We start from the raw sequence: 15,337 nt of genomic DNA on the forward strand, positions 1-15,337 counted from the left end.
CCAGTGTATCACCTCCCAGCCTTCAGTAGCCTGAAGTCTTGGAGGAACTTGATAATGCAGTGCTTCCGAAGAAAGCTGCCCCTAGCCCCCTACTGGTTCCAGGGCTTGGAGGTGGCTCTGTGCGGAAAGGCTCTCACTGGAGGCCTGCATCGTGCAGCTGGCTGTGTGGGAGGAGCCCACCGCCAGAGTATAGAAGGCTACCTGGGGAAGACTCTAGCTGCCATGCCCTGCTCTGATAAGCCACCTCTATCTGGGCCTGCCACCCGGGCCGAGCTTTACCCAGTGGGCAGACTCACCCGTGGCTCTATTTTAGTCCGAGTCTCTCAATGCCTCCCCTTCTTGAGTCCTGGGTTCTGGAGCGACTGGGGATGCAGTCACCCTCTAATTCGCCATCTTGGATCGCCCCATGGAAAGAGCCTGTAGCTGGAGGGGGCTGGCTGCCTGGAGAAGTCTCTGGCTGCCCTGCCCTGATCCCAGAGGCTGCCTGCGGGTCGAAGCTCTCAGTTGGCTCGGGGACTTGTGGCTGGCTCTGTGTAGAAAGGCTCTCACTGGGAGGTCTGCTCCGAGAAGCTAGCCCTGAAAGGCGCCTCCCACCACAGGGCTACTTGGGGAAGTCTCTGGCTCCAGAAGGATTATTAAAATGTTGGGAAAATGAAGTGGGAATAGAGAATTCTTTATAAAGAGAGGAAACGTTAAAACAAAATACAGAGCATGCTGTAAGACAAAATTGCCAGTCTTGAACATTTGGACAGTATTAAAGAAAAGAAGTAACAATGACCAGAGTATATGAGTTGGAATTGAAGAGGATTGTGATTTGCAGCCTATTGGAATGGATAACCCCCGGGAAAAAAATAATGGAAAAAATTTGAAATCTTGAGAATGAGATGTGCATCCAGATTCAGGGTGCATTCAGAACCTGCAATAGACAAGACAAGAAAAGAATCTCTCTATAACACATTAAAATTAAAATGACTGACATACAGAATAAGGATAGAATTTTAAAAGCCCCAAGAGAAAAATATCAGGTCATATTTAGAGTCAAGCAAATCAGAATGACTTCCGATTTCTAAGTACAAACTCTAAAATCCAGGAGGGCTTGGATTGATGTGTTACAAGCTGTGAAAGAAAATAACTTAATAAATTTGCTGAATCCAGGAAAGCAATCCTTTAGAATTGAAGAAGAAATAAAAATGTTCCAAGATAAGTGGAAACTAAAAGAATTCTTGACTAGTAAGCTAGCACTACAGAAATAAGGAAATACCATATAAAGAAATAAAAAAACCCAAAACTCACAAATGAACAAATCTCATTTGAAGAGTAGCTAAGCAAATGAGAAATATGACCAAACTAAACATTAGAAACAAAATATCAGGAACTAATAAATATAAAATAGACACTAGTCAACTTAAAGACTCAGATAGACTCAAGTATAATAATACTGGATGATTTCAACATGCCTTTCACCAATAGAAAGGTCATCAAAACATAAGCTCTCTAAAAGCTCTTCTAACCTAAACAATATTATAAATCAAATGAACTTAACAGACATCTATAGAATATTTCATCCAACAACAGATTAATTCACTTTCTTCTCAGCAGCTCATAGAACCATCTCCAAAATAGGCTATATTTTAGGCCACAAAGCAACTTTTAGCAAACACAAAGAAATATAATCTCTTGCATTTTGTCTGATCATCATGGAATGAAATTAGAAATCAACCCCCTCCAAAAGCAACAACTACAGAAACTACATAAACACATGAAAATTGAATAATATACTTTTGAATGATGAGTGGGTGATAGAAGAAATAAGGAGATATTTTAAAAAAATTTTAGAATCAAATCAGAATAGTGATATATACCAGAACTTCTGCGACACTATGAAAGTTTATAGCTGTGAGTGCCTATGTAAGAAAATTAGAAAGAACCCAAAACAATTTAATGATGCATCTCAAAACCTATTTTAATCAGCTTTTATGTCACTATGAACAAAAGACCCAACAAGAACAACTTTGAGAAGGGAAAGAATATTTGGGGGTTATGGTTACAGAGGTTTCAGTCCATACATGGCTGACTCCACTTGTTCTGGGCCCACGGTAAGGCACATCATGGGGGACGGGCACAGTGGGGGAAAGCTGCTCACCTCATGTCGGGGTCAGGAAACAGAAGGAGAGGAGGGAAAGGGAAAGGGACCATAGGATGAACAACCTTTTTAGGACAGGCCCTCAGTGATGCCCTTTCAGCCATGCCCCACCTGCCTACAGTTAACCACCCAGTCACTCCATTCAAAGAAGGATGGACTGATTGGGTTACAGCTCCCATAATCCCCTATTTCACCTCTGAATATTCCTGCATTTATAGGACCTTTTGGGTGGTACGTCATATTCAAACCATAGCAAAACCCTTGAGAAACAAGAACAAACCAATTCAAAAACCAGGAAAAGAAAGGAAATAATTAAGATCAGAGCCAAAATTAATGGAATACAGAATTTAAAAAAATAAAAAGTATCAATGAAACAAAGAGTTGGTTCTTTGAAAAGATAAACAGGATTGATGAACCCTTAGCCAAACTAATCAAAAGAAAAAGAAGACCCAAATTAATAAAACTAGAGGTGAAAAAGGAGAAATCACTACAGACATCACAGAAATCCAGAGGATCGTTAGGGACTATTTTGAAAACTTATACTTTAATAAATCGGAAAACCTAGGAAATAATGGATACATTTCTAGACACGTATGACCTGCCAAAGTTGAATGAAGAGGACATAGAAAATCTAAACAGACTAATAACTAGCAGTAAGATAGAAAATAAAAAACCTTCCAACAAAGAAAAGCCCAGGACCAGATGGATTTTTCAGCTGAATTCTACCAAGTCTTTAAAGAACTAATGTCAATGTTCCTTCAATTATTCCTTGAAATAGGAAAGTGGTGGAAGACTTCGAAATTCATCCCATGAGACCAGTATCACCCTCATACCAAATTGAGATAAGGACACATTAAAGAAAGAAAACTACAGATCAATATCCCTGATGAAATTAGATGCAAAAATCCTTAATAAAATATTAGCAATTTATATTCAACAACAAATTAAGAAGATTGTATATCATGAGGAAATTGTTTTCATTCCAATTTTGCAGGGATGGCTTAACATAAACAAATCAATAAACATAATTCACCACATAAATAGAATTAAGGACAAAATTACATAGTCATCTCAATAGATGCAGAGAAATCTTTTGACAAAATTCAGCACCCACTCATGACAAAAATACTGAAGAAACTAGGGATAGAAGGAACTTACCTCAACATCATAAGGCTATGGACAACAAATCCAAAGCCAACATCCTAGTGAGTAGGGAAAAATTGAAAGCATTTCCTTTAAAATCTGGAATAAGACAAGAATATACACTCACTACTACTATTCAATACAGTACTAGGAATTCTAGCCAGAACAATTAGGCAAGAGAAAGAAATAAAAGGGATTAAAATAGGAAAGGAAATTAAATTAAAAAGGAAAAGGGATTAAAATAGGAAAGGAAATTAAAATTAAAAAGTCATATTATTACTGTTTGCAGATAATATGATCCTGTGCTTCAAAGATCCAAAAAACTCCAGCAGAAGACTTCTAGAGCTCATAAAGTCAGCAAAGTTGTAGGTTACACAATCAACATACAAAAATCAATAACTTTCCTATATCCCAATAATGAATTTCCTGAAAAAGAAATCAGCAGAACAATCTCATTCACAGTAGCCTCAAGCAACAAACAAAATAAAAACAAATAACAAAACCTAGGAACAAATCTACCAAGGACGCGAAAGATCTCTTTTACGAAAACCGTAGAACACTGGAGAAAAAAACTGAAGAAGATCTAGACAATGGAGAGACTTCCTATGTTCATGGACAGGTAGAATTAATATTGTTACAATGGCTGTATTACTAAAACCAGTGTACAGATTCAGTGCACTCCCCATCAGAATACTAATGGCAATCTTCACAGAATTAGAAAAAACCAAACCATTCTAAAATTTACTTGGAAGAATAAAAGATCCAGAATAGCTGAAGGAATTCTAAGCCAAAAAAGCATGGAATACATGACTTAAAATTATACTCCAGAGTTATTGTAACAAAAATTGTATTATACTGGCATAAAAACAGATAGATAGACTGATGGAACAGAGTAGAAGGCACAGAGACAAACCCACACAGATACAATCAGCTGATCCTTGACAAAGGCACCAAAAACATATATTGAAGAAAAGGCATTTTTTTTTAAACAAATGGCATTTGGGAAAACTGGTTATACATAAGTAGAAGAATGAGACTAGATTTTTATTTTCCATCCTGCACAAAAATCAATTTAAAATGTATCATGCATCTAGGAATTAGACCAGAGACTTTGCAACTCCTAGAATAAAACTTAAGGCCAACACTTCCATATACAGGCTCAGGCAACAACTTTTTCAAATGGACTCCTGAAGTTCAGGATATAATGCCAAGAGGTAATAGATGGGATGGCATCAAACTAAAAACTTTGGCACAGCAAAGGAAACAATTAAGATCGTGAAGAGAGTGCCTCCATAATGGTAAAATTTTGCTAGGTACTCTTCTGACAAGGTTTGGCTTCAGAATATATGTAGAACTCAAAAAAATTGCTGTCCCCCAAACAGCTGACTAAATTAATAGATGGGAAAATGAACTAACCAGACACCTCTCAAAATAAGAAATACAAATCATCAACAAATATATGAAAAAATGTTCAACATCTTTAACAGCTGGGGGAATGCAAGTCAAAACTACACTGAGATTTCATCTCACTCCAGTTAGAATGGCAACCATCAAGAGTATAAGCAAACATCAATGCTTAAGAGAATATGGAGAGGGCAGGGGGTTGTAGCTCAGTGGTAGAGTTCTTGCCTAACCTGTGCGAGGCACTGGGTTAAATCCTTAGCACCACAAAATAAATAAATAAAATATAAATAAAATAAAGGTATTGTGTCCATCTACAACTAAAAAAATAAAAAAAAAGAATGAGACTGATATCATTACCCTATGTACATATATGATTACATGAGTGGTATGACTCTACATTGTGTACAACCATAGAAATGAAATGATGTACGCCTACTTGGGTACAATGAATCAAAATGTGGTCTGTAAAAAATAAGTAAATAAATAATTTAAAAAAAGAATATGGATAAAAAGGAACTCTTTTATACTGTTGGTGGAATTATAAATTAGTACAAGCACTATGAAAATCAATGTGGAGGTTCCTCAGAAAACTAGGAATGGAACCATCATGTGACTCAGCTTTACGACTCCTTGGTTTTTATCCTAAGAATTAAAGTCATCGTGCTGTAGTGATACTTGCATACCTATGACTATAGCACCACAATTTACAATAGCCCAATGATAGAACCAACCTGGGTATTCATCAGTGGATGCCTAGATAAAGGAAATGTGGTTTGTGTATACAATGGAGTTTTGTTCAGCCATAAACAAGAATGAAATTATGCCATTTGCGTGAAAATTGGTAAAAATTGAGAGCATTATGTCAAGTGAAATAATCTTCTCAAGTTAAGCGCTTTGCGAAGTAATAAACCAAACTCAGAAAACCAAAGGATTGTGTTTTAGTCAACTTTTTGTCACTGTGACCAACTACCTTACAAGAACAACTGAGAAGAGGAAATTTTATTTTGGGCTCATGGTTTTGGCAGGTCAGTCCATGATTGGCTGACTTCGTCAATCTTGGCAGGAGGTGAGGCAGAACACCATGGTGGAAGGGCAGTGATGGAGTAAAGCCGGTCACCTCATGGCGTCTGGGAAGCAGAGACAGGGTGGGGGCAGGCGGAAGGGGCCACGGGTAAGATGAAGCCTGCCAGGGCACCCCCGCAATGATTCACCTTCTCCAACCACATCCCATCTGTCTACAGTTACCACCCAGTTTATTCATTCAAACTAGGATGGACTGATTAAGTTACAGCTCTCATAATATAATCATTTTCTTTGAATATTTCTGCATTTACACAGGGGCTTTTGGGGAACACCTCATATCTAAACCACTACATTTGCTCAAAAGCTCATGTCTGTGTCACAATGCAAAATGCATTTATTCCATCTTCAAGAGTCCCCACAGTCTTAACAGTTCCAGCCTTGCCCAAAAGTCCAAGTTCAAAGCCTCCTCTCAGACTCAGAGCAGACTTTTAGCTGTGAACCCCTGTAAGAATCAAAAGCAAGTTACATATAACCATACACAGTGGCATGGAGTAAACATTCCCATTTCTAAAGGGAGAAATAGAGACATAGAAAGAAGGGATGGAACCAAAGCAAGACTGAAACCCAGCTGGGCTCATTAGGTCCTCGAGCTCCACATACAGCATCTGGGGTACGTGGTGGCACCATGTTCTCTTCCAGGAGTTGGGCAGCCCCGCCCTTTGGCCGTGATGATTGCAGCACTCCTGGCCTCTTTGTTAGCCTGGCTTCCTCTACAGCCAGTAGCTTTCTTCTGTAGATGTTCCACGTTACTGGCATGTCAAACTGGGGGTCTTGATGGCAGCTTTGGCTTTACCCCTGTAGCTTCATACATCCCCCTCTCTGTGAGAGCCCTCAGGCATTCTGACCCTGCTACACCATTTCTGGTCCCCATGACCTCTTAACTCCAATATCCTGCATGCCTGTAGAACTGGCTCCATGGTACCAAGGTTTTCTGCCAGCTTATGCAGTAGTCAGGCCTCCTTGGAAACCAACTGCAGTGCCTTGGTGACGGAGGACAGTAAAATGCATCCTGAGAAACAACTTTCTGGGCACCCCTGTGGGAGTAGGATACCTCCATGGTCTCTTAAAGGAGTTTTCCTTTCTGCACTCTTGGGCCTCAGTGGGATGTGGGCTTGCAAATTCCTGAGATGCCCTCAAACATCTTTCCTATTGACTCTGCAAAGTACTTAACTTCTCTTTAGTGGTGGTAATGCCTTCAACAACTGCACTTTCCTTGGCCCCAATTTTACACATACTTTTTTTTGCCAAACTGCAAGTTTTAAAAATTCTTGGGCTGTTATCTGTGTTCCTGATTCTTGCGGTAAACCTGGCTAAAAGCTGCCAGCAATATCCATGCCACAATATGAATGCTGTGCTGCCTTGAAATTTCCTCTGCCAGATTAATTACCTTTAAATTCAGGTTCATACTAGGTCTCAGAACATGGACAAAAATGCAGACAAAAATGGCTAGAATATAACATGAATGGCCTCCAGTCCAGTTTCTGAATCCTCGTTCCCCTCTGAAATCTCATGAGCACAGTCTTTACTGTTTACATTCCTATTGGCATTCTGGCCTTCTGAGCTCCCACCCATTGATCTACGCTTACAAATTCTCAGGCTTCTCTAGACTGCATTTCCAAACTTTTCCAAACTCTTCACAAACCAGTTCCAAAGGCTTCTGAACCACGCAGTCAGGTTAGTCGCAGCAACAACCCCACTTCTCTGGTACCAGTTTCTGTGTTAATCAACTTTTTGTTGGCCTGACTAAACCACCTGGTAGTAACAGCCTAGAGGAGGAAATGTTTATTTTGGGTTTATAGTTTTAGAAATTTGGTTCAAGGTCTATTGATTCCATCACTTTGGGCCTGAGATGAAGCAGAACATCGTGGTGGAAGGGCAATGGCAGAGGAGAGCTATTCATCTCATGGTGACTGGGAGCTAGAGAGAGCAGGGGGAGGGGCTGCAGGGATAATGAACCCATTTAGGGCACACCCCCTGTGACCTACTGCCTCCAGCTATGCCCCCCGTGCCTACAGTGATCACCCAGTTAGTTCATTCAAACTAGGATGGACTGGTTAGTTTACAGCTCTCATAAATCTAATAATATTACCTCTGAATATTCCTGCATTTACACAGGAACTTTTGGAGGACACCTCACATCCAAATCATAATGGGGCATGTCTTTTCTCGCATATGTGGAAGCTACAGAGGAAAAAGTAAAAGAAAGGTGTGTGTGGGGGAGTGGATTTCATGAAAATTGAAGGGAGACCAGTAGAGAAGAGGAAAGGAACTCAGAGAGGGAGGAGGGAAGGCAAAGGGGAAATACTGGGTAATGATTTGACCACATTATATTATTATATCATGTACATGTATGCATCTGTAACAATGAATCCCACCATTATGTATGATTATAATGAACCATTTAAAAAATCTGGAAAAACGTAAGAATATGTGGAGAAACAGTTCAAGAATATAGCAAAAATATTCCTGAGTCTTATCCCCAGAGTTGTGGTTCAGTGGGCCACAGGGTGGACTGGAGGAACCAGCATATTTGAAGCAGCATGCTGGTTGACCATACTTGACAATTTCTGGGTTAGGAAAAGAAGCCTACAAACATAAAAAAAATCAACTACATTTATAGAGACACTGTAAAATGTAAGTTGAAAAGTTAAAGTATTGAAAAAGAGATGCCTTGTGAATACTTGAAAAAATTTGGCACTGTGTTATGAGGGCATGAGTCAAAATTAAAACAACTCTAAGATTTCATCTTACTCCAATTAGAATGGTTTATTAAGAACAAACAATAATAGATGTTGGCGTGGATGTGGGGGAAAAAGGCACACTTTTACATTGCTGTTGGAGTTGCAAATTGGTGCAGCCACTCTGGAAAGCAGAGTGGAGAATCCTCAGAAAACTTGGAATGGACCCATCTTTAACCCAGCTCTACCACTCCTCGGTTTATACCCAAAGGACTTAAAGTCAGCATACTACAGTAACACAGTCACATCAATGTTTATAGCAGTTCAATTCACAATAGCTAGATTGTGGAACCAACCTAGATGCCCTTCAACAGTTGAATGGATAAAGAAACTCTGGTATATATACACAATGAAATACTATTCAGCCATAAAGAATAATAATATTATGGCATTTGCAGAGAAATGGATGGAATTGGAGAATATTATGCTAAGTGAAATAAGCCAATCCCAGAAAACCAAAGGCCGAATGTTTTCCCTGATAAGTGGATGATGATATATAATGGGGGTGGGGGGTGTGAGAGAAGAATGGAGGAACTTTAGATTATGTAGAAGGAAATGAGAGGGAGGGAGGTGTGAAAAATGGTGGAATGAGACAGACATCATTACTCTACGTACATGTGTGATTACACAAGTGATATGAATCTGTATCGTGCACAACCATGGAAACGAAAAGATGTATCCCATTTGTGTGCAATGAATCAAAATGCAGTCTGTAAAAAATAAAAAAAAAGTAAATAATTAAAAAAAAAAAAGAAAATGAAGGACTGAGGTTGTGCCTCAGTGGTAGAGCCCTCACCTAGCACGTGAGAGACCATGGATTTGATCCTCAGCACCACATAAAAATAAAAAATAAAGGTACCTACAACTAAAACCCCCCAAAAAAATGAAGACTAGTCTGTTTGTAGAGTAGCTTCCATACAAAGGGGAAACAGGCATAGAACAGGACGGCGACGGTCACAGACTCGGTCTGCAGCAGGAGCCAGGGCGATGACCTGTGCAGGGCTTGCACTGGCAGGTGGCTTGGTACACTTCTGTGTGGGGCGTCTCCTGGCAGCTGCAGCCGGGGCCAAGACTTTAGCCTGATCCAGAATACTTAGGAATTTAAAGGAAGCAGCCCACTGGGTACCTAGGCCAAAGAATGACTGTAAGCCACATGGTGGATGGAGCAGGTCCAAGTAATGTGGGCAGGGGCCACACTGACCAGTAGCACGATTTGGTGCCTAATCCTAAGTCACCCTGCAGAACCATGAGTGGATAAAATAGTCACCGGTCATGTTTAAAGGAGGTGCAGTTAGACAAGGGGCCATCTACTCTAACCACGCTCGTATTTTGAAAACCAGCCACATGTAGGGCGCCTACTGGCTGCTTCTGCCCACCTGCCATTTTTGGGGGGGGGATTTGCCTACTTTTGGGCACGAAGGCTAATGATGCCCATGTGTGTGTTGGTGTGATAACACTTACAAGTAGCAGTGGTTAGCTTGCCCTCTGCCTTTCCTACCTAAAGTAGCACCCCTCGTCTCTCTGTGTCCCTGCGCTCTGTGCTTCCCTTCTCCTCACTCAATAACAGTTCTGATAGTCCAGGTATCATATGTCTTTCTGCTTTCCGTCAGTCATCCCCGCTAGCATGCAATCTTTGTGTGAGCAGCAACTTTATTTGCTCTCTCCTGTCTCTAGAACAGTGCCTGGCACTATTGAAGGAATGACTTTGAGAACTAACTTGTGCCAGGTACTATGCTGAGGACTTTATGGTACATGATCCCATTTTATTCTGACAAGTTTGAGGTATCACCCTATTTCAAAGATGAAGAAACAGGCTCAATGAGATTAAGAAAATGACCCCAAGGTCAGACAGTCTATAAATGGCAGAGCCAGGATTTGAATCCCGGATTGACTTTCTGTGAAATCCTTAACTGCTAATCTTTCTTGACTTTATTTTCTTCTCCAGGGTCGGGAACATGGCTAGGAAGGCTCTCAAGCTTGCTTCGTGGACCAGCATGGCTCTTGCTGCCTCTGGGGGCTACCTCTACAGTAATAAGTATTTGGACCCTAATGACTTTGGCGCCGTCAGAGTGGGCAGAGCAGTTGCTACGGTAGGTTTCTCTCATTTGGTGGTAGCAGAGGGACTGCGGTAGTACTTGCAGGTGTTCCATTTGTGTAGCAGATGGGCATGTTGGTCATACACTTGTGGAGACACCTGTGCACCCTTACATGGACCAGAGCTCCACCTCACAGCTGGACCAACATGGACACGCATGCTCATCTGCCCGTGTTCCTGTACACATCGTGTCGCTCTGTGCTGAAGCAGATTGGGATTGCATGAGGTCTCTGTTCTAAGGGCTGCATATTTTAGGTTCTGCATCTTATTTGGTCATGACTCTGAAGGGCAGGTGCTCCTCAGCAAATGCCAAGGAAGGAAGACTTTGTGGAAAGAAGACTGCAGATTGAATTCTCCCAACAAACTGGTACAGGACTCATACTCAGTGTCTGGGTCTCAGAGAACTTTGAGAATCTCCTTCGATTCCCTAATTGACAGAGAATCTGAGTTGAAAATTTGACCTCTAGAGGTTTTCTCCTGTGACTCAGTGGTAGCATTGTCCTGGTGTAATCCTGTCCTCTTAACTACTGACAGTGACTCTCCCAGACATTGCTGGGACCAACAGTTGCCCCATTGGTGGGCGGGCTGCCCGGGCCTCAGGCTTTCTCTCCTCTGCCGCAGGTGACTCATCCTTTCTTCCCCTTGATATCCTTGATGTGGATGTGCATTAAGATTCATCTCTGTTTTGGTCGTTGTCTCATTATTTCCCCAGTTCTCAGTATTACCAAGTGTTTTCTTGAGTCTGGCTCAGAGGAAAAGGCCCTGACGTGCTGCCTATCCTCAAGACTAAGCTGAGTCACAAATCAAGGTAGATATCGAGTCTAAGAAAATCAAACAATCACCAGATGTTTTCTGACTGCCTCTTTTGGGGCTCAACACTGCCTTATTTGCTTTGAAGAGTAGAAGTAAACTGTCCCACCTAGACCCAGCTTTTTTTTTTTCTTTTTGATACTGGGCACTGAACTCAGGGGTGCTCTATCACTGAGCCACATCCCCAGCCCAATTTTATATTTTATTTAGAGACAGGTTCTCACTGAGTTGCTTAGTGCCTTGCCATTGTGAGGCTGGCTTTGAACTTGCCATCATCCTGCCTCAGCCTCCTGAGCCACTGGGGTTACAGGTGTGCACCACTGTGCCCGGCTAGACCCAGGTTTGAAAGAGCCTCTGGCCAAGGAGTGCAAACACCAGTGGACACCAATGGGTTAAAAAGCAATCTAGGAATCTCCATACTGCTTTCCATAGTGGTTGTTCCAATTTGCAGTCCCACCAGCAACGTATGAATGTACCTTCCCCCCACATCTTTGCCAACATTTTTTGTTGCTTGTATTCTTTTTAAAAATTTTTTTCTTTAGATGTTGATAGACCTTTATTTTATTCATTTATTTATATGTGGTGCTGAGAGTCAAACCCAGTGCCTCACACATGCTAGGCAAGTGCTCTACCACTGAGCCACAACCCCAGCCCCTGTTGCTTGTATTCTTGATGATTGCCAAGAAAACTTGGGATGGAACCACCATTAGACCCAGTCATCCAACTCCTATACCCAAATGACTTAAAATCAGCATACTACAGTGATGCAGTCACATCGTTGTTTATAGCAGGTCAATTGAAAATAGCTAAACTATGGAACCAACCTTGGTGCCCTTCAGTGAATGAATGGATAAAGAAACTGTGGCATATATACACAATGGAATATTACTCACCCATAGAGAGGAAAGAAATTCTGGCATTTGCCAGTAAATGGATGGATCTAGAGAACATTATGCTAAGCAAAATAAGCCAGTCCCAAAGAACCAAAGGCCGAATGTTTTCTCTTATATGTGGATGCTAATTCACGATAAGAGGTGGGTGTGTGTGGAAAGAATAGAGATATTTGGACTAGACAGAGCAAGTGCAATTATGCTTTGAGTAGTACAGACAAGGAAACAATTTTTAATGTACATCTTGTGAGCTAACTTGTAGGGTCCTCAGTTGCTTAATTCTAAAAAGGTAGGTTTGGGCTTGATACTCCTCAAGCCTCCTTCATGCATGAGATACCAGGGAGCCTGTAATTTTCTAATTCACCAAGGATAGGAGATCATCTCCAGGAATTTTGGCCATGGCATCCAGAATCAAAACTATTAGAACAATTATAAATGTAAAATGTTTATTTGTGATGTAGAGAAGAGGGATAAGTGCAACAGCATTCTTTCAGTTAATATTGATCGAGCGTCTGCCTAGGTGCTTGGCAATGTGAAGGGTATTGGGGTTGTCGTAGTTTGGATATGAGGTGTCCCCCTGAAGCTCCTGTGTTGATGCAGGAGGTTAGATGATTGGGCGGTGAGACCAGAGCCTAATCAGCCAGCCTGGTTTGAATGCACTAAGTGGGTGGTGACTCATGGCTGCAGGAGGGGAGTCACCGGTCACCCCCTGGAAGGGTTCTTCTTCCCTGTGGCCCCCTCCTCTCTCTCTGCTGCTTGGCCACCGTGAGGGGAACAGGGCTCCTCCACCTTGCCCTTCCACCATGGTGTTCTGCCTCACCTTGGGCCCAGAGCCATGGAGTCAGTCTACCATGGACTAAATTTGTGAAATTGGAGCTCAAAATAAACTTTTTTTCCTTCTAAGTTGTTCTCGTTAGGTATTTTGGTCGCAATGATGAAAAGCTGTCTAATGCAGGGGTACAGTGATGAACAGGAAGGCCCTGTCCCTGGGCTCATAGAGCTTAAATTCAAATAGTTCATAAATCAGGAAACACTTTTGAGCAGGAAAATTTGGGGTGATGGTTAATTATAATATAAATAGTTGGGAGTTCCTGGTGGATAGGGGCCACTTCAGGTTGGGCCTCTCTGCAGACATGGCTTTGTGCAGAGCCCTGAATCAGGAAGACACCAGCAGGCTAAGACTGGGAGGCAGAGCAGCTGAAGGCTGGGACTGGCCCCTCTTGCAGACCTAGCAGCCCACGTGAGGGACTGGCAGCGCGGGGCTTGGGCAGAGGCGCGGTGTTTGCTGTCTGAGTGCTAAGCTCTCCCCTCCCTTGGTTCACAGACAGCTGTCATCAGTTACGACTACCTCACCTCCCTGAGGAGTGTTCCCTATGGCTCAGAAGAGTACTTGCAGCTGCGATCCAAGGTAAGGGCCCAACGGGACTCTTCTGAGCCAGGCCAGCGTGGGCAAATGTGAAGTGACTGCGCAGCCAGCAAGCTCCCCGTAGGCAGCTGGAGGTGGCAGAGGACAGACGGTACTGACGCGGGGACCATTTGCCATGTGGAGGTGGTGGCGTGCCTATCAGTAGGGCTGCCAGACCTGCATCTGGCTGGGTCCCCTGGCTCTTGTCTAGGAGGTGCTTTGGGGGACGACTCAGGAGGGATGTGGGCCCTGACCCTGAGATAACTTAGCCGCTTCTGAACTGCTTCACTGGGCAAAACCCAAATGAAATCGGTCAGTTTCCTCCTCCCTGTCCTCTGAAGTCTACGTAGGGCCTCTTGGAGGAGGGGAGCCATCAACCTCATGATCTTGCTTCACTTGGAACAGAGGAGCTGACATGGATTTGTCACCTAGCTATTCCAGAGAGTTGGAGGCTCACCTAAGGGGGAGTTTTGGGGGGATGTAGGTTGAGCCTGAGGCCAAGCGTACATATAGTGCTCCCAGGGAGAGAGGTTTGTGATAGATTGTCACCACATCTTTGCTCAGGTGGTCCTCTCAGCCTGGAATGCCCTTTTGTCCTTAGGAAATTTCTAGTCATCCTTCTGGACTCAGTTTGGACCTCCTCTTTGTGATGCTTTCCTTCTCAGATACACTTTATGGATGGGATAATGAGTTTATCAGTTTTTATTTAAGTTTTCCATTATGGAGTAGAGAAAACAGTATAATGACCTCCCGTGGAACTGTCATCTAGTTTGAGAAATTATATTGTTTCATCTGTATGTACTTCAGTATGCATCTCTAATAGATAAGAACTTTAAAAAAAAAAACCATGATACTGTGATCATACCTATCAAGATTAACAATTCCTTAATAGGCTCTAACAACAAGTTCATGTTCAAAATTCCTTTGCCCCCCCAAATATAATTTTTAAAAAAAATTTTACTCGTTCTTTTTAGTTATACATTACAGTAGAGTATATTTTTTGTTCCAGTCTGGATCCAGACAAGGTACATGTATTGCATTTGGTTGGCATTTCCTAAATCTTCTAAAGTCTGTAACATTTCCTCTCCCTCCCTTTTTTATTTTATTTAGCCATTTTCTTGTTGAAGAAACCAGATCATTTATCCTGTAGAATTTTCAGCATTCAAGATTTGTCTGATTGCATCCTCAAAATGTTGTTTAACAGGAAATACATATAAATGGTACAAAATTCAAAATACACAATATTTGAAACAGATAAAATGACCCTTCTACCCTTGTTCTTCAGTTACCCAATTTTCCTGCCTGGAAGCAATCATTACTTTTTGTGAGTCTTTCTAGAGATATCTTCCTATTTTCATTTAATCACTCTATCTTTATTCCTGCTACAGATAAGTCGGTTACATGTTGTTCTCTCTTTGTAGACTATTGGGCCTTTCCTTTTGTATGTCCTATATTTAGCAATGATGCTTAGAACTGAGTCAATTTGATGTCTGTTTGAATGGCAGGTTATACCCTGCTAGTTCCTTGCTTTTGGAGACACCCCAGAAAGAGTAAAAGGTTTGTAGTCAGAACACCTGAGTTTCCCTTGGCTTTGGGAAGGTCATCTAGCCTTTTGGAATGGCCCTT

General features: G+C 41.9%; 1 protein-coding gene across 2 annotated transcripts in view; it reads left to right on the top strand.

Annotated features, from left to right (window-relative positions):
* Adck1 (aarF domain containing kinase 1) overlaps positions 1-15,337 on the top strand; it is a 140,083-nt gene that overhangs the window by 14,966 nt on the left and 109,780 nt on the right. The window contains exons 1-3 of one of the 2 annotated variants that reach the window (XM_047541724.1): positions 7,963-7,979; positions 10,457-10,601; positions 13,631-13,714. In XM_047541724.1, coding sequence (XP_047397680.1) covers positions 10,467-10,601; positions 13,631-13,714 — 219 coding nt within the window. In that variant the 5' untranslated portion in view covers positions 7,963-7,979; positions 10,457-10,466. Of the gene's footprint in view, positions 1-7,962; positions 7,980-10,456; positions 10,602-13,630; positions 13,715-15,337 lie in introns of those variants that run through there. The other variant, XM_047541723.1, reaches the window with a different exon arrangement.

This window comes from Sciurus carolinensis, chromosome 2 (genome assembly GCF_902686445.1).
Source record: "Sciurus carolinensis chromosome 2, mSciCar1.2, whole genome shotgun sequence".
NCBI classification, from domain to species: domain Eukaryota; kingdom Metazoa; phylum Chordata; class Mammalia; order Rodentia; family Sciuridae; genus Sciurus; species Sciurus carolinensis.